The 22,070-nt window shown below is 44.0% G+C and overlaps 1 protein-coding gene across 7 annotated transcripts in view; it reads right to left on the minus strand.

The window, feature by feature from the left end:
* Nucleotides 1–5,523: 5,523 nt before the first annotated feature.
* LOC126365928 (nocturnin) overlaps nt 5,524–22,070 on the minus strand; it is a 392,287-nt gene continuing 375,740 nt past the window's right edge. For all 7 annotated transcript variants that reach the window (XM_050008687.1, XM_050008692.1, XM_050008685.1 and 4 more), the window contains 5 exons: nt 19,477–19,658; nt 14,484–14,549; nt 14,249–14,370; nt 10,371–10,577; nt 5,524–6,292 (listed from right to left, as the gene is read on the minus strand). In XM_050008687.1, the coding sequence (XP_049864644.1) occupies nt 5,780–6,292; nt 10,371–10,577; nt 14,249–14,370; nt 14,484–14,549; nt 19,477–19,658 (1,090 nt within the window). In that variant the 3' untranslated portion in view covers nt 5,524–5,779. The remainder of the gene's footprint in view (nt 6,293–10,370; nt 10,578–14,248; nt 14,371–14,483; nt 14,550–19,476; nt 19,659–22,070) is intronic.

Consider the following 22,070-nt stretch of genomic DNA (forward strand, 5'->3'; position numbering starts at 1 on the left):
CTAAGCTGAAAGCCCAAATTCGCAGAGTCAGGCCAAATAAGAAGATGAACTTCCACTTCAACATGGTAACGAGAAGTCCCACAATAGTTTTATGATCTTGGAACTCATTTTTACAATCCTGATTTAGCAGCAATAGACTTCCATCTCTTTGGGCCTGTGAAGCATGGAGTACGTGGTCACCATTTTCCAGATGTAGATGGTCATTAAATCCTTACTATAGCGGTTCAGATGACTGACACTTTTCCGAGGTCAGCAGTAGTGTGTAAAGATTGCCTATGAGTATAAGGAAAACTGACAACATGTAGCTCAAATCTTGGTTTATTTAACTATAGTATTGTACGTTCTATGTTTGTTGTAGTTTTCATGAAAATAACTCACTTGAGTATCCTGATGAATCCATCATCATCATCATCATCATCATCATCATCATCGTCGTCGTCGTCATCGTCGCCACCAGGTATTGGGCCTTTTGGCCAGTTCTGCCTCAAATTATTAGCGACATTTCTTTAATAGACATCAGATGTTTCTTTTTCCTTGTGTGTTATATAGCATAGCAGTTTTTGATGTCCTATAATTAGGTAAACGTTGGACATGGTCTTTCCAGTTCAATCTCTATTAGTGATTGTAGTTGTAATGTGTTCAACATTTAGTTCTAGTCTACTATTGCTGTTTCTTTCATAGTCCAGTAGTGAGTATCCCTCTACAGAGCACAGGAACTTCATCTCTCAATACTCGACCCTTTGTAATTGATCAGATGTTATGGACCATAATTCGCTACCACACAGCAGCAAAGAAAATGCTATTACTCTGTAAAGTTTAGTTAATGTGTTTTTTCTGCACCTTGTGCTTTAAAGTACGTTGTATGGTTTCAGAAAAATGTCCGAATCTCACAAATTTTACTTCTACCTCATCTGACTTGGGACATTTTTAAATTGCCGTAAATATTTACGCATAAACTCTCTTAATTGTTCAATTATTTGTCCATCTACAGTAAATTTGAGTTTAATGGATTCCAATCCATGATATAAGAACAGATAAGAAAAATAAATGAATACATCGAACAAAACTGAGACAGGTTATACAGGGTGTTACAAAAAGGTACGGCCAAACTTTCAGAGACATTCCTCACACACAAAGAAAGAGAACGCTTACTTTTCATGTTAGAGCTCATTTTATTACTTCTATTCAAATCGCATTAATCATGGAATGGAAACACACAGCAACAGAACGTACCAGCGTGACTTTGTTACAGCAGATGTTCAAAATGTCCTCCGTTAGCGAGGATACATGCATCCACCCTCCGTCGCATGGAATCCCTGATGTGCTGATGCAGCCCTGGAGAATGACGTATTGTATCACAGCCGTCCACAATATGAGCACGAAGAATCTCTACATTTGGTACCGGGGTTGCGTAGACAAGAGCTTTCAATTGCCCCCATAAATGAAAGTCAAGAGGGTTGAGGTCAGGGGAGCATGGAGGCCATGGAATTGGTCTGCCTCTACCAATCCATCGGTCACCGAATCTGTTGTTGAGAAGCGTACGAACACTTCGAGTGAAATGTGCAGGAGCTCCATCGTGCATGAACCACATGTTGTGTCGTACTTACCTTCCTTCAATTGGGCCAACTGCCGGTGAATCGAGGAAGTACAGTACAAACTGACGAAACTAAAATGAGCTCTAACATGGAAATTAGGCGTTTCCGGACACATGCCCACATAACATCTTTTCTTTATTTGTGTGTGAGGAATGTTTCCTGAAAGTTTGGCCGTACCTTTTTGTAACACCCTGTATACTCTTCGTATCCTCCCCTCCTACATGCATGCTACTCTAACAAGTCAATGCCCTTTGTGTAACAATTCTGATAAAGAAGAATTGATCTTGGAATCGCGAAAATTTTAGAATATTTTTTCATTGTAAATAGCTGGTTGAGTCAACGTTTTAAATTTGACTAGAAAGATATTTTCAAGGTGTGTAAAGTATTTATCTATGTAAAAGTATTGTCAATATACATGTATGAATAATTGTTATTGTTTACCAGTGTTTCATTTCAAAAACATTAAACTTGCCTGCCAATTTTTCTATTTCAGCTAGGAGAACTGCATACCTGCAGACATAACGTTTGCTGGCCACTGCCTAAAATTACTGATGTTCGAATTTGTAGCTGTCACTCGTCCGTCGCTGAGATCTGTTACGGGGACCACATCGTACGTAGTTCAGGTCGAAAAAAATTGATTTTCGGTTTTCATCATATTTCGATAGATTAAGGTTTTATTCAAGTAATCTGAAAAGGATTTTGCTTAAAAAAATATTTCGAGCATTTAAAGAGCATTTTTCTACCACGTGTGTTTATGTGCCACGCCCACTTTTCTGTCACCCACTTTTCTGCTTGTATTTTAGATGTTTATATCCCCTACATTGCACGTTAGGGATTTTTGTTTTACTACCGTGTGTGTTGGCCATCCTTGAATGCAACGTTCGGTATTCTTTTGTTACTGCTGTTTGCAAACAACACACTTTCAAACACGCAGTTAGTTTTGTTCAAGTGTGATTGCGAGTAGTTGTTACACTTACGTTTCCACTGCTTGTTTACGTATGTTTTGTTGTGTTTATTGAAAACGACGAAACGTAAAGGCATTTACTAGAACTGACAATTTAGAGGAAACAAGTTTAGAAAGCTTTGTGTACAAGAGGTTATGTCGCCTGGCAACGATGTTTCTAATTGTAATTCTTGAACAAGTGTATCATCAAAGAAGCTCTCACCATTTCAAGAGAGTTACAACGAATTTACTGTAAGTGACAAGGGGTGCAGTAACATTATTATAAATTTGAGAATATTATCAGATGTAATTTCTAAATTTGTACAATGTAGACTGTGTGGTGAGTCACAGAGTGTGAAAATTTGTGAGAGTGCCACTGGGAAAAAAGGCCTAGCAATTGCTTTGGATTTAATTTGCACTAAATGCTCAGCTGTGATTTCATTTATGAGTTCTCCAAAACCAGATGCAAGTCGCCCTTATGAAATCAATACTAGATTAGTTTATGCGTTATGATCCATTGGCAAGGGCGTGGCTGCAGGGGGAACATTTTGTTCAGTGATGAATTTATATCAACCACCAAATAAATTTCAAAAACTGACTGAGAAAGCTGTATGTGAGGTCGGTGAGGAAAGCACGAAGCTGGCTGCTAGGGAAGCAGTGGAAGAAAAGAGGTCATACTTCTCTGAATGGAGTAGTGACTGCCACGAGTGTAGACACCAGTATAGTGTTAGATGTGGAGATAATGTCTAAATATTACAATTTTTGTAAAATCAATGAACATAAAGAACACAACTGTGTGGCTAATTTTACAGGAAGAGGTGGTGGTGTGGAAGTTCATGGAGTGCAACAAATATTTCATTGCTCTGTAGAAACAAGAGGTGTATGGTACACCAAATATTTGGTCGATGGTGACAGTAAGGCATACAACAATGTGGTGAACTCTAAGCCATATGGAGATGCCATTATTAGCAAAATAGAATGAGTAGGCCATGTTCAAAAACGTTTGGGAACAAGGCTGAAATATCTAACTGTTGATATGCGAGTGAAAATTGTTGACTGGACGGGGTCGGTTAAATAAAACTGAAATAGAGAACTTGCAGGTATACTATGGGCAGGCAATTAGGAGAAATAAAGAAAATCTGGAGGCAATGAAGAGAGATGTTTGGGCCATATTCTTCCATAAGTCCTCTATTGATGATAAGCCATGTCATGGATTGTGTCTGTCAGGAGAACATTTGTGGTTCAAATACAATAGAGCTCAGGCAACTGGAGAATATTATTCTGGCCAGCATTCTTTTCCCACTGTTGTTATTACAGCAAGTTTCAGTAATTACAGGAATTTTCAGAGTGTTGGCTCATCCTGACCTCCTAAGGAAATGTCTGCATGGGCAGACACAGAACCCAAATGGGTGTTTCAACAGCATTATTTGGAACTGCCTTCCTAAAACTGTATTTTTAGGCATGCATACAATGAAACTAGGAGTTCATGATGCTCTTATTATATTCACTTGTGGTAATATTGGAAAGTGTTGGGTAGTGAAAAAGCTGGGAATTAATCCTGGTGAAAATATGATCACTGGGCTGCAACCCTGCAATAAAATGAGGATAGCTGATGCAGACAGGTCTGCATCTAATATGGCCAAGAAAGCAAGATAAACATCCAGGAAGGTGAAAAAGAAGCTGGAAGACCTGCTAGAGGCCAAATAAGGGCCATCATATGCACCAGGACAGTCTTAATTAACTGTAAGTAACAAATTTCAAACCTTTTTTCTTTAAAGTCAATTTCCAGTAAAATAAAATTTTCAGTATGTATGTCCCATTACATCAGAAACTATCATGGATAAATGAATGAAATTTTCAGAGACTCTGCATAACATAAAAAGCCACCTCTGGTACTACATTCATTAATATTCGCCCATTAGGAAGTTCACAAAAAATATTTTGAAAAAACTTAATATTTTTTGTTAATAAATTTAAAAAAGTATTTGTTAAAAACTATAAAATAGATAAAGTAGATTTTAGTACAGTTGACTGTTAGCATCATGTAACATACAGTAAAAATATTAAGGTCCTGCTTGAAATAGTTTTTTTTTTCAGGAATGGGTCAAATACTTGCCTAAATTAACATATGTTATATAGGCAGGGTGTGGTCCCCCTAAACCGATCTGTAAACGCAGTTTCCAGGCAGAACTTCTGTGCGTAATGTGTAATATTCATGATTGGCATACGGCCAACAAACCTTGTGTGCGGTCAGTCCACTCCAGGTTAGACAAAATCTTGAATTATTAATGTTTCTCTCTCAGTGGTAAATTTATCTGTGGTGTGTAATAATTTAAGCTTATATTTTTTTTTACTTTGCTGCTTTTTTAATTAACAGCACTCCACTTAATTCCTTTTATCCGCATTTATTTCTCAAGTATCACTAAAGAGCGCCACATAAAATAGAGAAAGCTTTCTTTTTTAAAATATTAATCCACTGTTTTGTCGTTGTTACATCTGCCACATACGCCCCTGCAAGGCAGACTACACTCAAGACACCCCTGTGTACGATATAACATACACAAGCACTTGCAGGCGCAACCAAGAGGAAAACAATTCTTCAAAACAAACAGAACTTGCTACAGACTAATGCGAACCTTTTTCTGCAGAGGTCACCTCACAGATACAGGGACAGTTGGAGTGCTCCACCGGCTTTATAAGGCCAGCGCAGCAGCAGTACAGTCAGTGCCTCGCCGAACTAGGGCCAGCTCCGACGCACCTCACCGACGCTCTTGATGAATGGTGTCTACAAGTTATTTGTTTTTGTGTGTATATCGTGATTGTTCGAGATAGTTCAGTTTCAATAAACGACATTATACTGAGTGTTCTATAATACTGAGTATTCATAGTCGTAGAAGGCTTTGTCGGTTCGGTCTTGTGGCTACTCAATTGAAGGGTGCTATGAGAGTAGGACTGCGAGGTCTTTAAGAAGAAATGACACTAGTGTATGTACAAAATATTTTATTGAAAGACATTTTTATAATGTTATACATGTGCCGTTTCGATTTCAACTTATACCACTCACGTCGCACACTGCCGTCCGCTGCCGTGAAAGCAGTCCCCAGTGCAATAAAACCGTCCACGCTCGTTCAGCCTAATCTAGTGAAAAAATATATAAATAGTGGGTGCACAACAACACGTTGTTAAAAAAATAAATAAACGAGCACTGTCTGGCTGCCGAGGTGAGAGGCCGCCGCTGCCACTACGACTCGGCGGCCGCGCCGGCGTCGGCGTGCGCAAAGCGGAAGTCGCAGACGAGGGAGAAGTGGTCGGAGGGGTAGGCGAAGGACGGCACGCGGCCCTCGCCGATCTCGTCGCCGCTGGGGAAGTCGAGCAGCGCCTCGACGCGCAGCGCGTCGCTGCTGTAGAAGACGTAGTCGATGGTGTGGCACACCTCGCCCTCCTCGCGCACCTTCCACGTGGTGTAGGCCGGCTCGCGGCCGTCGTCCGCGCCGTCGGCGTAGGCGCTGGCGAGCCGCATGTGCGGGCAGGAGCGCACGGTCGCGTACACCGGCTCGCTCGGCTCGGCGTTGAAGTCTCCGCAGAGCAGCACGGGCCGGCCGGCCGCGCGCGCGCGAACGAACTGCACCAGGTCGCGGCCCTGCTCGTTGCGCAGCGTCGACAGCAGAGCGCCCTGGCGGGCCTTCAGGTGAGTCGTCGCCACGCACACCTCGCGGCCCGTCTCGCGCACGCGCAAAACCACCGCCACCGCCACCTGCACCGCAACAACAAACACACACTCCTTTAACGTTTGAACACGAATAACTTTTCTACCAAAAGGTTGAAGGAGTATATAGAGGGTCTGTACAAGGGCGATGTACTTGAGGACAATATTATGGAAATGGAAGAGGATGTACATGAAGATGAAATGGGAGACATGACCAGTGTTTTCTTTTTTTCTAAAAATCAGTTTGAGGGTACTCCGACATGGGATATTATGCAGCGAAAATTAGTTATAACTGAAGCATTGGATACCATCCGTCTGCTTTTAGCTATGACGTCATCAGCAAGTTGTACTACATAAAAAACGGGTATCGGACTCTTCAGTTGACTTTACAGCTCAAATGAAGCAGGCGATACCGAGAAACACACAAACATACAAGAGAAAGCGGTATCGAACACTTCGGATTATATCACCTCAAATGAAGCAGCGCGATTTGAGCGTACGCTTATCCGTTTAGCACTACCATCGCCTACTATTAGCGGGCGAAGACACTACAAGCTCGCCGAACTGGCTGCCAGCGGTTCAGTTGTCGAGAACGGTTGCCGCAACTTCGAAATGCTTGAAACACTCAATGACATCGATTTTCCCACCAAAAACTGCACTGATATCGATCGTATTACAATTTCCAACACCAAAAAATGAAATTAAAAATTTACGTCTGGGAAACAAATCTTTGGCACTCTTCCAAGTCCTCGACATCGTAGAAAAATTACTTTGTCGACGAAAAAGTTGAAGGGTACGCATCCCCCAGCGTTCCCCCAGAAAAACAGCACTGGATGTGATACTGCGTAAAGAGTTTGACAGAGCACTGAAAGACTTAAGCCGATACAAGGCCAAGGGGTTTTGACAACATTCCATTAGAACTACTGATAGCCTTGGGAGAGCCAGCCCTGACAAACCTCTACCATCTGGTGAGCAAGATGTATGAGACAGGCGAAATACCCTCAGACTTCAAGAAGAATATAATAATTCCAATCCCAAAGAAATCAGGTGTTGAAAGATGTGAAAATTACATAACAGTTTAATAATCCACGGCTGCAAAATGCACTACTGGCCATTAAAATTGCTACACCACGAAGATGACGTGCTACAGACGCGAAATTTAACCGACAGGAAGAAGATTCTGTGATATGCACATGATTAGCTTTTCAGAGCATTCACACAAGGTTGGCACCGGTGGCGACACCTAGAACGTGCTGACATGTGGAAAGTTTCTAACCGATTTCTCATACACAAACAGCAGTTGACCGGCGTCGCCTGGTGAAACGTTGTTGTGATGCCTCGTGTAAGGACGAGAAATGCGTACCATCACGTTTCCGTCTTTGATAAAGGTCGGATTGTGGCCTATCACAATTGCGGTTTATCGTAAGGCGACATTGCTGCTAGCATTGGTCGAGATCCAATGACTGTTAGCAGCATATGGAATCGGTGGGTTCAGGAGGGTAATATGGAACGCCGTGCTGGATCCCAACGGTCTCGTATCACTAGCAGTCGAGATGACAGGCATCTTATCCGCAGGGTTGTAAGGAATCGTGAAGCCACGACTCGATCCCTGAGTCAACAGATGGGGATGTTTGCAAGACAACAACCATCTGCACGAACAGTTCGACGACGTTTGCAGCAGCATGGACTATCATCTCGGCGCGCATGGCTCCGGTTACTCTTGACGCAGCGTCACAGATAGGAGCGCCTGCGATGGTGTACTGAACGACGAACCTGAGTGCACGAATGGCAAAACGTCATTTTTTCGGATGAATACAAGTTCTGTTTACAGCATCATGATGGTTGCATCCGTGTTTGAGGACATCGCAGTGAACGCCCATTGGAAGCGTGTATTCGTCATCGCCATACCGGCGTATCACCCGGCGTGATGGTGTGGGGTGCCATTGGTTAGACGTCTAGGTCACCTATTGTTCTCATTGACGGCACTTTGAACAGTGGACGTTACATTTCAGATGTGTTACGACCCGTGGCTCTACTCTACATTCGATCCCTGCGAAATCCTACATTTCAGCAGGATGTTGCACGACCGCATGTTGCAGGTCCTGTACGAGCCTTTCTGGATACAGAAAATGTTCGACTGCTGCCCTGGCCAGCACATTCTCCAGATGTCTCACCAACCGAAAACGTCTGGTCAATGGTGGCCGAGCAACTGGCTCGTCACAATACGCCAGTCACTACTCTTGTTGAACTGTGATATCGTATTGAAGCTGCTTGGGCAGCTGTACCTGTACACGCCATCCAACCCGTGTTTGACTCAATGCCCAGGCGTAACATGGCTGTTATTACGGCCAGAAGTGGTTGTTTTGGGTACTGATTTCTCAGGATATTTGCACACAAATTGCGTGAAAATGTAATCCCATGTCAGTTCTAGTATAATATATTTGTCCAGTGAATACACGTTTATCATCCACATTTCTTCTTTGTGTAGCAATTTTAATGGCCAGTAGTGTAGATGAAGATGAAATGGGAGATACGATACTGCGTGAAGAGTTTGACAGAGCACTGATAGAGCTAAGTCGAAACAAGGCCCCAGGAGTAGACAATATTCCATTAGAAATACTGTCAGCCTTGGGAAAGCCAGTCCTGACAAGACTCTACCATCTGGTGAGCAAAGTGGATGGGACACGTGAAATACCCTCAGACTTAAAGAAGAATATAATAATTGCAATCCCAAAACAAGCAGGTGTTGACAGATGCGAAAATTACGGCGGCAAAATACTAACACGAATTCTTTACCGACGGATGGAAAAATTGGTAGAAGGCGATCTCGGGGAAGATCAGTTTGACAACTCTACGCAAACGCCGCTGCTCCTGATCGTTAAGTGAAGGCCATCCGCCACTGGGTTGTTCGTTTACATTTACATTTATACTCCGCAAGCCATTCAACGGTGTGTGGCGGAGGGCGCTTTACGTGCCACTGTCATTAAATCCCTTTCCTGTTCCAGTCGCGTATGGTTCGCGGGAAAAACGACTGCCGGAAAGCCTCCGTGCGCACTCCAATCTCTCTAATTTTACATTCGTGATCTCATCGGGAGGTATAAGTAGGGGGAAGCAATATATTCGATACCTCATCCAGAAATATACCCTTTCGAAACCTGGACCGCAAGCGACACCGCGATGCAGTGCGCCTTTCTTGCAGAGTCTGCCACCTGAGTTTGCTAAACATCTCCGTAACGCTATCACGCTTACCAAATCACCCTGTGACGAAACGCGCCGCTCTTCTTTGAATCTTCTCTATCTCCTCTGGCAACCCGACTTGGTACTGATCCCACACTGATGAGCAATACTCAAGTATAGGTCGAACGAGTCTTTTGTAAGCCAATTCCTTTGTTGATGGACTACATTTTCTAAGGATTCCCCCAATGAATCTCAACCTGGCACCCGCCTTACCAACAATTAATTTTATATGATCATTCCACTCTTTAATCGTTCCGTATGCATACTACCAGATATTTTACAGAAGTAACTGCCACCAGTGTTTGTTCCGTTATCATATAATAAAGGATCCTTCTTTTTATGTATTCGCAATACATTACATTTGCTGTGTTAAGGGTCAGTTCCCACTCCCTGCACCAATTGCCTATCCGCTGCAGATCTTCCTGCATTTCTCTGCAATTTTCTAATGCTGCAACTTCTCTGTATACTACAGCATCATCCGCAAAAAGCCGCATGGAACTTCTGACACTATCTACTAGGTCATGAAATGTGGTACTGACATGTGGATCTCGGGATATTCAATATCCCAAAGACTTCAAATATAATACTCCAAGCGCCTATGTCCAACTGGCATTCCACGTTCAAGGTCTGTCGATTCCCGTCGGGCGGCCATAACCACGTAGAGAACTCTTTCGCACGAATCAACTGAGTACAAATGACAGCTCAGCCAATGCACTGCCCCCTTGCACATTGTGTACACGATACTACCGCTATCTGTATGTGTGTACACTGCTATCCCATGACCTTTGTGTCCTCAGTGTGTGACCTTTTGAGTATGGAGCGGCGCTCCTGCGCTGGTGGTGTTGCAGCCTACCGTCGGAACCGTTCAGTGGCTGCACAGTCGACTCACCTGGTTGCTCTGGACGCGCCACACCTCCAGGACGCGCGAGTCGGACTGCAGCAGCTCGAACTTCTCGCGCCTGTAGAAGATGGCGCAGCCGTCGGGCCCGTTGTTGCCCTTGATGTAGAGGCACGGGGAGTCGGGCTTTGGGTAGAAGATGCCGCTGTAGCCTTGCGAGCCCAGCACCTTCGTCAGGAAGCTGAAGTGGTCCACCTCCTGCAACACACACAAGCCCGAAACCGTCAGTACGCGTAGAAGATAAAACTATATATATATGATCATTATTTACAAAGACATTGACGCCTTGTCCTCAAAGTGATTTCAAAACCGAATTTGTAGAAATGTATTAATACTGTAATTTATAGCAATGTTTTCTGTTGTTTTGTAATTAAAGCCATGATGGTATCATTTGGCCAGACATTTACTAAGAAAGCCAAGCGGAAGTGAACAACGTATAATATCGGTAAACAAACAAGCGATGATTATGTACTTCATTTAATGTCGCCAGCCTGTAAGAATATGCTTCTATGTACCTCTGCATTTGGTTAAATATACGGTACTCAACTGCAGTGTATCGAGTTTATTTAGAAACGCACACCTCACTGATTCTTGTGATAACAACTATTATCGTGAGTAAATATTTGTGTCTTTCTGTTCACAGCCAGTACAGAAAGGATATGTGACGAATTGTTCGAGGGTAGAAAGACTTCTTTCGTTACTTATTTGAATATCACTAAATCGAGTCACTCTGAGATAGAATTGCCGATTATTTCTTCTTATTTCTTGCGTGTATCTTTAAGTAAGAATAATGTTAACCTGATGGATCAATTACTGTCTAACAGTGACACTGACAGTCGTTTCTGCGGCCTGATGGTCTTCTTCCCCAACGATATCATTGGACGGAGACGTTAACGGATGCTTAATTCGCATGTATTTCATTTTCTTATACATTTTGCTTATATTTGACGTCTATGAAAGTTTCTCTCGCCCCCTTCGGAAATGTAAAAATGCACAACAATCAATTTTCTTTGCCGTGACAACCGTGAAAACTTTGCTTAATAACAATCTCCCAGAATCTTCCCATGCACTATAAATTCTCTCTCTCTCTCTCTCTCTCTCTCTCTCTCTCTCTCTCTCTCTCATACACACACACACACACACACACACACACACACACACACACACACACACACACACACACACACAGAGAGAGAGAGAGAGAGAGAGAGAGAGAGAGAGAGAGAGAGAGAGAGAGAGAGAGAGAGAGAGAGAGAGAGAGAGAGAGACAGAGAGTCGCTTCAAAGAGAACCACAGAAGTTCAGCAAATTTTATAAATATTCTATCTGAAATGAGAAGAGTAATGCAGGGGTGTCCCTAACAGACCTTCCACATTTCAAAGGCCCAGGGAAAAAAACTACTGTAGACATGACAATGAAATTGCACCTCGTGTTAGAGCATCTTAAGGAATTTATATTCCCGCGTCAGACCTGCCACCTATTGTCGCCAGAGTGCAGCATGATCTCATGAAGTGAAAATAGTGATTCCGCAGCAGCCTACGAAAGCATAACGCGGTTTGCAGGAACAAAATCGCCGATTACTGTGCAAAGAAATTATCGTAGTTTGTATGGATGTGATTCAGTTGATGTGAAAAAATTGAGCTATGGTATGATAAGTTTTTGGTACCTGGAAGTGTTCTGAAACACTGTGGCGGTGCACGACGCAGTGTTTCGAAGAGACAGTGGAGGCATCAGCAGGTGTCTGGGCAACTTAATGTACCCTGAGCAACACTGCTTCGTGTAGTACACCAGCGCCTTCGTTTGTCTGCTTAAAAAGGGGAAATTCTACAGCCTCTGAGGCCGAACGACAAACCATGCAACCGGCAATTTGCCACGGATATGCTGCCGGGTATTTACATGAATTCCAACCTCCAGGAAAGATGTTTATTCTTAGATGAGACAACCTTTAATATATCAGAAGCGGTTAATTGCCATAATGTTTGAATTCGAGCACCGCAACATCCGCACCCTGTCGCCGGCCGGGGTGGCCGTGCGGTTCTAGGCGCTGCAGCCTGGAACCGAGTGACCGCTACGGTCGCAGGTTCGAATCCTGCCTCGGGCATGGGTGTGTGCGATGTCCTTAGGTTAGTTAGGTTGCCCCACTGGAGACTGTTAATGAAGGTCCGAAATGCGGAGTGGAGTGCCAGGTATGTGAGTGGCTCGCAGCTTCTCAAACAACAGAAATCAATATGTTGTCCGAGACAGCATATGCTTATCAGAGACAAGGGTATCGTCAGGAGCGCCCTAGGGAGATGTGATAGAACCACCATTTTCTGTTTTCATAAACAGTTTGACCGACAGAGTGAGAAGAAATTTGCGCTGTTTACTGATGACGTAGGTCAAATGGTTCAAATGGCTCTGAGCACTATGGGACTTAACATCTGAGGTCATCAGTCCCCTAGAACTTAGAAATACATAAACCTAACTAACCTAAGGACATCACACACATCCGTGAACGAGGCAGCATTCGAACCTGTGACCGTAGCGGTCGCGCGGTTCTGGACTGTAGCGCCTAGAACGTCTCGGCCACCGCGGCCGGCTGACCAACGAACATTTCGCGTAATAACCACGAAGACAAGATAAGAGAAATTAGAGCTCGTTCGGAGGCATATAGACAGTAGTTCATCGCTTGTTCCACTTGCTTGTGGAACAGAAAAGATAATTACTACCGCCATACACCATACGGTGAATTGCGAGGTATGTATGTAGATGTAAAAAAAGAAATAAATGTGTTGTGTTGGTAGTCAGTACAAAAATGATTCTTTCCTTTGGGCGCTAGCCAGCGTACAACTTTGCTAGTATGTAATTTAATCAAAATTTTCACCTTGTGTATTAACTAAGTAAAATAATGTTTCCGTCTGAGTTTAATGAAACCGACAAGTATATTGCAAAGAGAAAACAAAAAATCTATATACTCCGTAGTTTCGACCCAATGACCTTTTTCGTTGGTAAGACTGACTTCAAGACAAGCCTTAGGGCACATGGTAAAATTTTGATATGTCTAATAGCTGCACTCAAAAGTATTCACGATCGAAAACTTTTGATGTGCACATTTTTCACTGATTATGGTTGGAGTGCTACGGACCAAATTTATGGTGTGTGAATGTGTGTGAAATCTTATGGGACTTAACTGCTAAGGTCATCAGTCCCTAAGCTTACACACTACTTAACCTAAATTATCCTAAGGACAAACAGACACACCCATGCCCGAGGACTCGAACCTCCACCGGAACCAGCCGCACAGTACCTAACTGCAAGCCCGAGACCGCTCGGCTAATACCGCGCGACCAATTTCAAGTATCTAGTAGCTCCCAAATGACGTGCCTATAAAGCATTTAGCTGTGTTTATAGTTACGTGCCCACTGTTAACAGAAGCACACCACATATTCGGAAATTGAAGCCACTAGATGAATGACAATACAGACATTATAAATCGGTAAAGATCATTTACACCAGTGTAGATTTCAAGAGTTGTGTGAGGCAGACATACAAGCATATGAGCCTGCTGAAATTCACAAGCTTTAACACCCTTGTTACCAGGGACAAGAAAAGCTTGGAGGCTTTAGTTGTCGCTTGTTACGTCACGCCTCAGTTGTATGTCATCAGTGACCCGTTTCAGTGCTGCTTAAAATAACGATTATGGCTAGTTACATAATACGATAAACGGAAATAACTACCCCCGCGCCAAATTTTTCTTGTTCTGCAAGACTGCTAACTTGCATACGAGCGAATAGAAACTGCATTGTGCCTTAAAGAGATCTGCAGTGATTGGCGGTACAGAGGAAATAGTTATAGATTAGCTTAGTAACCACTCAGAGAAGAGAAACGAACCTGCAAGCAGATGACGTCTGGACAATACTGTACGATCTCCTCAGCGATGTGGTATCTCCGCCTATGCCACTCCAGTGCGTCGTCGGGACAGCAAACGAAGTTGTCGTTCGTCTGTCCAAGAGCTGAAAATTGAGGATGGATATTTTCAGTAACAGGTGCAACATTCAAGTGCATCGGGTAATTATTTATCTTGCAATATGTGTAATGTTAACTTCGTATGGCAGTTACTACTCACATTGAGACAAGACGTTCCACTGGAAGACTCTTATGCAGTCTGGGTTGTTGACAGGTTCCTCGAAAGCTGCGAAACAAAAACAAAAATTAGCTACTGTATATTTCATAAATAATAGTAGGCCCTATACCTATATACACGAGGCATGAAACAGGGACAAAATAATCTGTTGGAATTATCACTGCCAGTTCAAAATGACATTAATCGACTCTTCAGTTGCTAAATCCGAGAAACATTTCTTATAAATGAAAATAAATTGCGAATGTTCTATAATTTAGAACCACACAATTATTTTTTTCACTTAGAGTGTCCAACTCATCTCATTACTAAGTAGCGTCGAAATTCTAAATTTACTCTTTCTGTTTATTCTTTTGCAGGGCATTACACATGCTGACAGCGTTCACCTCGAAGAAAAACAGTTTCTTTTGCACTTAACCCGCCCCCCCCCCCCTTCAATCCCACAAAAAAGGAAAAAAAATCCTAGTCATTACTGTGTGATTATGGGGTTTCTTATCTACTCTCTTCGTTATTTTGCCTGTTGAAATATCCCTTGACTTGTCAGTTATTAAAATGTATAACTATTTAAATATAATCACAATAATCAAAAAAGAGTGTTTTTAGAAACTCTCCTTTTTTGTTATTAGGAAGCTTATGCATATATTGCGCAGATAGACACATTTGACTTAATAGGCTATAATTTAAAGAAAAAAGTGTACATTGACGATACCAGTGTATCGGCAAGACATGTCAAGCAAAGAGATGAAAATAATATGTTTTGTCAAAACCGAACTTCCACCAAAAAGTCATTAGTTTCGGAGATAAGTAAGTGAAATAAACTGCGAAACTGCCGTTACTGTGGCGGGGAAAAAAGAATCAAAACTATTTCCAGTCAGATTTATCAAATACAGTTGAACTGATGTTCTGTTTCTGTTTCCTGACGCTATGTCCCTCAGATGTCTGTCCTTCGGAATGGAACAATTTAAAAAATATATAAAATTTGATAATTTTAACATTTCAATGCCATGCAAAAATATTCAGATCGTCAGTAACTAATCTGAAAAAATATTATTTTTAGCCGGCCGCGGTGGTCTCGCGGTTCTAGGCGCGCAGTCCGGAACCGTGCGACTGCTACGGTCGCAGGTTCGAATCCTGCCTCGGGCATGGATGTGTGTGATGTCCTTAGGTTAGTTAGGTTTAAGTAGTTCTATGTTCTAGGGGACTGATGACCACAGCAGTTGAGTCTCAGTGCTCAGAGCCATTTGAACCATTTTTATTATTATTAAAAACAATATTTTCTGTTGAACATTGGAAACGACAGTTAGGAAAAAGGTGGTGAAGTGTTTTATGGAGGTAGCCTTGCACTTAGCTTTAATACAGACACAGCAGACGTACGAAGAGTAGCCTTCAGACGCATATTAGATGATTCATTTTACTTGGTCGTTACGAGGCGGCTTCTTTCGCAAGTTGCCACGTCGAGTGGGCCGTTTCATTCGTTTGCCGCTCATTGTCGAGAACGTGACCTTGTTTGCCGCCGGCTATGATACAAGGACCAAAGCGGCACAGACTAGCTGCGGTCGGCCTGCCCCATCAAGGTCAGTGAAATGAACGGGAGAACAGCGGTCTGCCAACTGTGATTTGTCTATTGTGCAACATCGTACTATTATGTGTAAACATCGTATTAAAGGTATTGACGATTGAACTACTTATCAGCACCGTGGTATCGATAGCTAAGATGTCACGGCGTAGGTGCAAGTTCTTAGGTTGGCACTACGACAGCGTCCTCTAGCCGGCGCTGTGCAGCTCTACGAGCGCCGCTCCAGATTGAGCCCATTTGATTCCGAATAGACGACCAAGCAACATTGTTCCTATTTCATAGTGGGCGAGCCGCTACAAATTTTGTCTGTGTAACTTTAGTGAGCTTTGATACATCCGGCTTTGCACCTACGTGCTCCTCAGTGCAAAGTTATGTATTCTTATTCTTCCTATAGTAAAGGTAATTTAAATTATACGCAGTGCCGGAGTACTTCACCTTCACCTGCTCCTCCTAGCTTCCTACATTCGGCCTTCCCTTCAGTTATCAGGAGCAGACCCACGCGGCGGGATACGGAAAGTACGAAACAGTTTTTATGATTTCATCACGACATCTTCACAAAAAGCCTTGGGCATGGCCCAAACTGCCCACACACAACTATTTTTTTTAATTATTTATTTATGGAAGAGGTCTCAGATGCCTAACCGCGCGGTTTGAGGCGTCATGTCACGGATTGCGCTGCCCCTCCCGCCGGAGGTTCGAGTCCTCCCTCAGGCATGGGTGTGTGTGTTGTTCTTCGCATAAGTTAGTTTAAGTAGTGTGGAAGTCTAGGAACCGATAGCCTCAGCAGTTTGGTCCATTAGTAATTCAAACACTTTTGAACATTTAGATGGCTAACCACAGCAGAAAATAAATGGTATATTGGCCTTTTTTATTCCTATACCCAAACAGCTGTATTTACTGCATTCCATTTCAACAGCAACCGATTTAGAATCCAGAAAGCTCCACTTTCACGCCCATCATGCGGGATGAGCAGCACATCCGGAAGACTACCACAGCTCAAAAAATGGTTCAAATGGCTCTGAGGTCATCAGTCCGCTAGAACTTAGAACTACTTAAACCTAACTAACCTAAGGACATCGCACACACATCCATGCCCGAGGCAGGATTCGAACCTGCAACGTAGCGGTCGCTCGGTTCCACACTGTAGCGCCTAGAACCGCTCTTCCACCCAGGCCGGCCACCACAGCTCATCCATACCTCAATAGGTATAACCACATCTCAATCCAGAGTTCTGAGTTGAGGTATTTTTAAACCTGTTGATGGAATGGATGAGCTGCCTCATTTCCACAATATGTGTGGAAGACTGAATCTTGAAGGTTCAAGTGGTTCAACTGGGTCTAAGCACTATGGGACTTAACATCTGAGGTCATCACTCCCGTATACTTAGAACTACTTCAACCTCTGAGATCATCAGTCCCGTAGACTTAGGACTACTTAAACGTAACTAATCTAAGGACATCACACACATCCATGCCCGAGGACGGATTCGAACCTGCGATCGTAGTAGCAGCGCTGTTCCGTCCGTGGTCTGGTCGGGTGAGTCCCGATTTCAATTGGTAAGTTCTGATCATAGGGTTGGAGTGTGGCGCAGACTCCACGAAGCCTTGGAACCAAGTTGTCAACAAGGCACTGTGCAAGCTGCTGGTGGCTCCATAAAGGTGTGTGCTGTGTTTACATACCGTAGACTGGGTCCTGTGATTATGTTCGCCTGCTTGGAGACCACTTGTGGCCAGCCACGGACTTCATTTTCCCAAACAACGATGGAATTTTCGAAAATGACTACGCACCATGTCACAGGGCCACAATTCTCCACGATTGGTTTGGAGAACATTCTGGAGAATTCGAGCGAATGATCCGGTCGTCCAGATCGCCCGACATGAAACCCACCGAACATTCGTGGGACATAATCGAGAGGGCAGTTTAGGCACAAAATATTGCACTGGCAACACTCCCTCGATTATGGACAGGTATAGAGACAACATTTGCAGACTTAGAGAAAGCTTTTGATCATGTTGATTGGAATATTCTCTTTCAAATTCTGAAGGTGGCAGGGGTAAAATACAGAGAGCGAAAGGCTATTTACAATTTGTACAGAAACCAGATGGCAATTATAAGAGTCGAGGAGTATGAAAGGGAAGCAGTGGTTGGGAAGGGAGTGAGACAGGGTTATAGCCGATGTTATTCAATCTGTATATTGAGCAAGTAGTAAAGGAAACAAAAGAAAAGTTTGGAGTAGGTATTAAAATCCATGGAGAAGAAATAAAACTTTGAGGTTAGCCGATAACATTGTAATTCTGTCAGAGACAGCAAAGGACTTGGAAGAGCAGTTGAACGGGAAGGACAGTGTCTTGAAAGGAGGGTGTAAGATAAACATCAACAAAAGCAAAACGAGGATAATGGAATTTAGTCGAAATAAGTCGGGTGATGCTGAGGGAATCAGATTAGGAAATGAGACACTTAAAGTAGTAAAGGAGTTTTGCTATTTGGGGAGCAAAATAACTGATGAAGGTCGGAGTAGAGAGGATATAAAATGTAGACTGGCAATGGCAACAAATGCGTTTCTGAAGAAGATAAAGTTGTTAATATCGAGTATTGATTTAAGGGTCAGGAAGTCGTTTCTGAAAATATTTGTATGGAGTGTAGCCATGTATGAAAGCGAAACGTGGACGATAAATAGCTTAGACAAGAAGAGAACTGAAGCTTTCGAAATGTGGTGCTACAGAAGAATGCTCAAGATCAGATGGGTAGATCACATAACAAATTAGGAGGTATTGAATAGAATTGGGGAGAAGAGGAGTTTGTGGCACAACTTGACAAGAAGGAGGGACCGGTTGGTAGGGTATGTTCTGAGGCATCAAGGGATCACAAATTTAGCATTTGAGGGCAGCGTGGAGGGTAAAAATCGTAGACGGAGACCAAGAGATGAATACACTAAGCAGCTTCAGGAGGATGTATGTTGCAGTAAATACTGGGAGATGAAGAAGCTTGCACAGGATAGAGTAGAATGGAGAGCTGAATCAAACCAGTCTCACGACTGAAGACCACAACAACAACATAGAGACACCAAGGCTCAGTACTTCTGCAGGGGACTGCCAGCGACTTGTTGAGTCCATGACACAGAGTTGTTGCACTAAGCCGGGCAAAAGGGATCCAGCACGACATTATGAGGTATCCGATGACCTTTTTAATCTTGGTGTAAGCACATACGCTTGCGTCTGAGACTAATACAAACTTTTTTACACACAGCCATTCCTCTGAAGACAGTGCACAGTTTGCACTGCCCCTGCACTGCATAATGTCGTCTGACAGCTCCATTTTTCCAAGAGAGCTCACCACACAGGCCTCCTGAACAGGCTGCACTGTAGTGAGGGGCGAGAGAGCGACAGCAGTGTGCTAGCTTACCTTGCGGGTCGGGGCTCCAGCCAAGGCGGCGGAAGCGCCTCTTGAGCAGCGCGGGCAGCGGCGCCACCTGCTGGCGGCAGCGCTCCAGCAGCTCCTCGCGGGGCAACCGCTCCGGCAGCTGCACGTCGCTGTCCTGCGTGTCCTCGTTCAGGATCTTCGGCGCCGATGTGAAGCTGCCCATCCTGCAACAGACAAGGAAGAAGGCGTTAGCTCACGGCGAGGAATGATGGGACGTAGTCGAAGAAGTCGTCAGGTCACACGCACCAGTTCAAGAGCGCTGCTTAGCTCAAATCAGTCCACCGAGACAGAAGGAACGCGGGAAGATTAGCGTTTAAAATCCCGTCGACACCGAGATCATTAGAGGCGGTGCACAAGCTCTGAATATTTCAAGGATGGGGAAGGTAGTCGTTCGTAACCTCCCAAGGAATCCATCCTGGCATTTGCGTGGGGCCACTTGGGCAAATCACGAACGAAGATTTGAGCCGTAGTGTGCATCTACATACATACTCTGAAACCCACGTTCGGTGCATGGTGGAGGGTACCCCGTCCCCTTCCTGGCGACAGCGACGGAAAAACAACTGTCACTATGCCTCTGCCATTAAAACTGCTACTCCAAGAAGAAATGTAGATGATAAACTAGTATTCATTGGACAAATATATTATACTAGAACTGACATGTGATTACATTTTCACGCAACTGGGGTGCATAGATCGTGAGACATTAGTACCCAGAACAACCACCTCTGGCCTTTATAACGGGCTTGATACGCCTGGGCATTGAGTCAAACAGAGCTTGGATGGTGTCTAAAGGTACAGCTGCCCATGCAGCTTCAACACGATACCACAGTTCATCAAGAGAAGTGACTGGCGTATTGTGACGAGGTAGCTGCTCGGCCACTATTGACCAGACGTTTTCAGTTTGTGGGAGATCTGGAGAATGTGCTGGTCAGGGCAGCAGTCGAACATTTTCTGTATCCCGAAAGGACCTGCAACATGCGGTCGTGTATTATCCTGCTGAAATGTAGGGTTTCGCAGGGATCAGATGAAGGGTACAGCTAAGGGTGGTAAAACATCTGAAATGTAACGTCCACTGTTCAAAGTGCCGTCAATGCGAACAAGAGGTGACCGAGACTTGTAACCAATGGCACCCCATACCATCACTCCGGGTGATACGCCAGTATGGCGATGACGAATACATGATTCCAATGTGCGTTCACCTCGATGTCGCCAAACACGGATGCGACCATCATGATGCTGTAAACAGAACTTGTATTCATCCAAAAAAATGACGTTTTGCCATTCGTGCACCCAGGTTCGTCGTTCAGTACACAGTCTGTGATACAGCGTCAAGGGTACCCGAAGCCATGGTCTACGAGCTGATAGTCCATGCTGCTGCAAACGCCGTCGAACTGTTCGTGCAGATGGTTGTTGTCTTGCAAACGTCCCCATCTGTTGACTCAGCCTTGGGGATAGATGCCTGTCATCTCGACTGCTAGTGATTCGAGGCCGCTGGGATCCAGCACGGCGTTCCGTATAACCTTCCTGAACCTACCGATTCCATATTCTGCTAACAGTCATTGGATCTCGACCAACGCGAGCAGCAATGTCGCGATACGATAAACTGCAATCGCAATAGGCTACAATCCGACCTTTATCAAAGTCGGACACGTGATGGTACGCATTTCTCCTCCTTACACGAGGCATCTCAACAACGTTTCACCAGGCAACGCCGGTCAACTGCTGTTTGTGTGTGAGAAATCGGTTCGAAACTATCCCCATGTCAGCACGTTGTAGGTGTCGCCACCGTCTCCAACCTTGCGTGAATGCTGTGAAAAGCTAATCATGTGCATATCACAGCATCTTCTTCCTGTCCGTTAAATTTCGCGTCTGTAGCACGTCATTTTATTGGTGCAGCAATTTTAATGGCCAGTAGTGTAATTTCTCTTATTTTCGTGTTCTTTACGCGAAAAGTACCTCGGCGATAGTAGAATCGCTCTTTGGTCAGTTTCAAAAGCCGGACTTCGAAATTTTCTTAATAGCGTTCCTCGAAATGGAGGACCGTCTTCCCTCCAGCTATTCCCATTTGAGTTCACGAAGCATCTTCTTAATACCTGTGTGCTGATCGAACCTACGGGTAACAACATCTAGCAGCCCTTCTGTGAACTGCTTCGGTGACTTCCTTTAATCCGGTCTTTTACAGATGACAAACACTCGAGCAGTACTGAAGAATGCATCGCACTAGCTTTCTACATGTGGTGTCTTTACAGAGGAGCCTCGCTTTCCTAAGTCTCCCAATCAACAGAAATCTACCGTTCGCCTTCCCCAGTGCAGGCTTCACACGCTGGTTCCATTTCACGTCGCTTTGCAACGTTTCGTCTAGATATTTAACCGACCTGACTGTGTTAAGTAGAACACTGCTGATACAGTATTCGAACACAGATTTCGTTTTTCCCACTCATTTGCATCTTGTTTAGAACTAGCTGCCATTTATCATACCAACCGGAAATGTTGTCGACGTCCCCCTGTATCCTTCCGGTCACTCAACGACGACACCTTGTACGGAAACCAGACTAAAGCTGTGCGAGTCGAAGGAC

Source organism: Schistocerca gregaria, chromosome 4, assembly GCF_023897955.1.
Source record: "Schistocerca gregaria isolate iqSchGreg1 chromosome 4, iqSchGreg1.2, whole genome shotgun sequence".
NCBI lineage: Eukaryota > Metazoa > Arthropoda > Insecta > Orthoptera > Acrididae > Schistocerca > Schistocerca gregaria.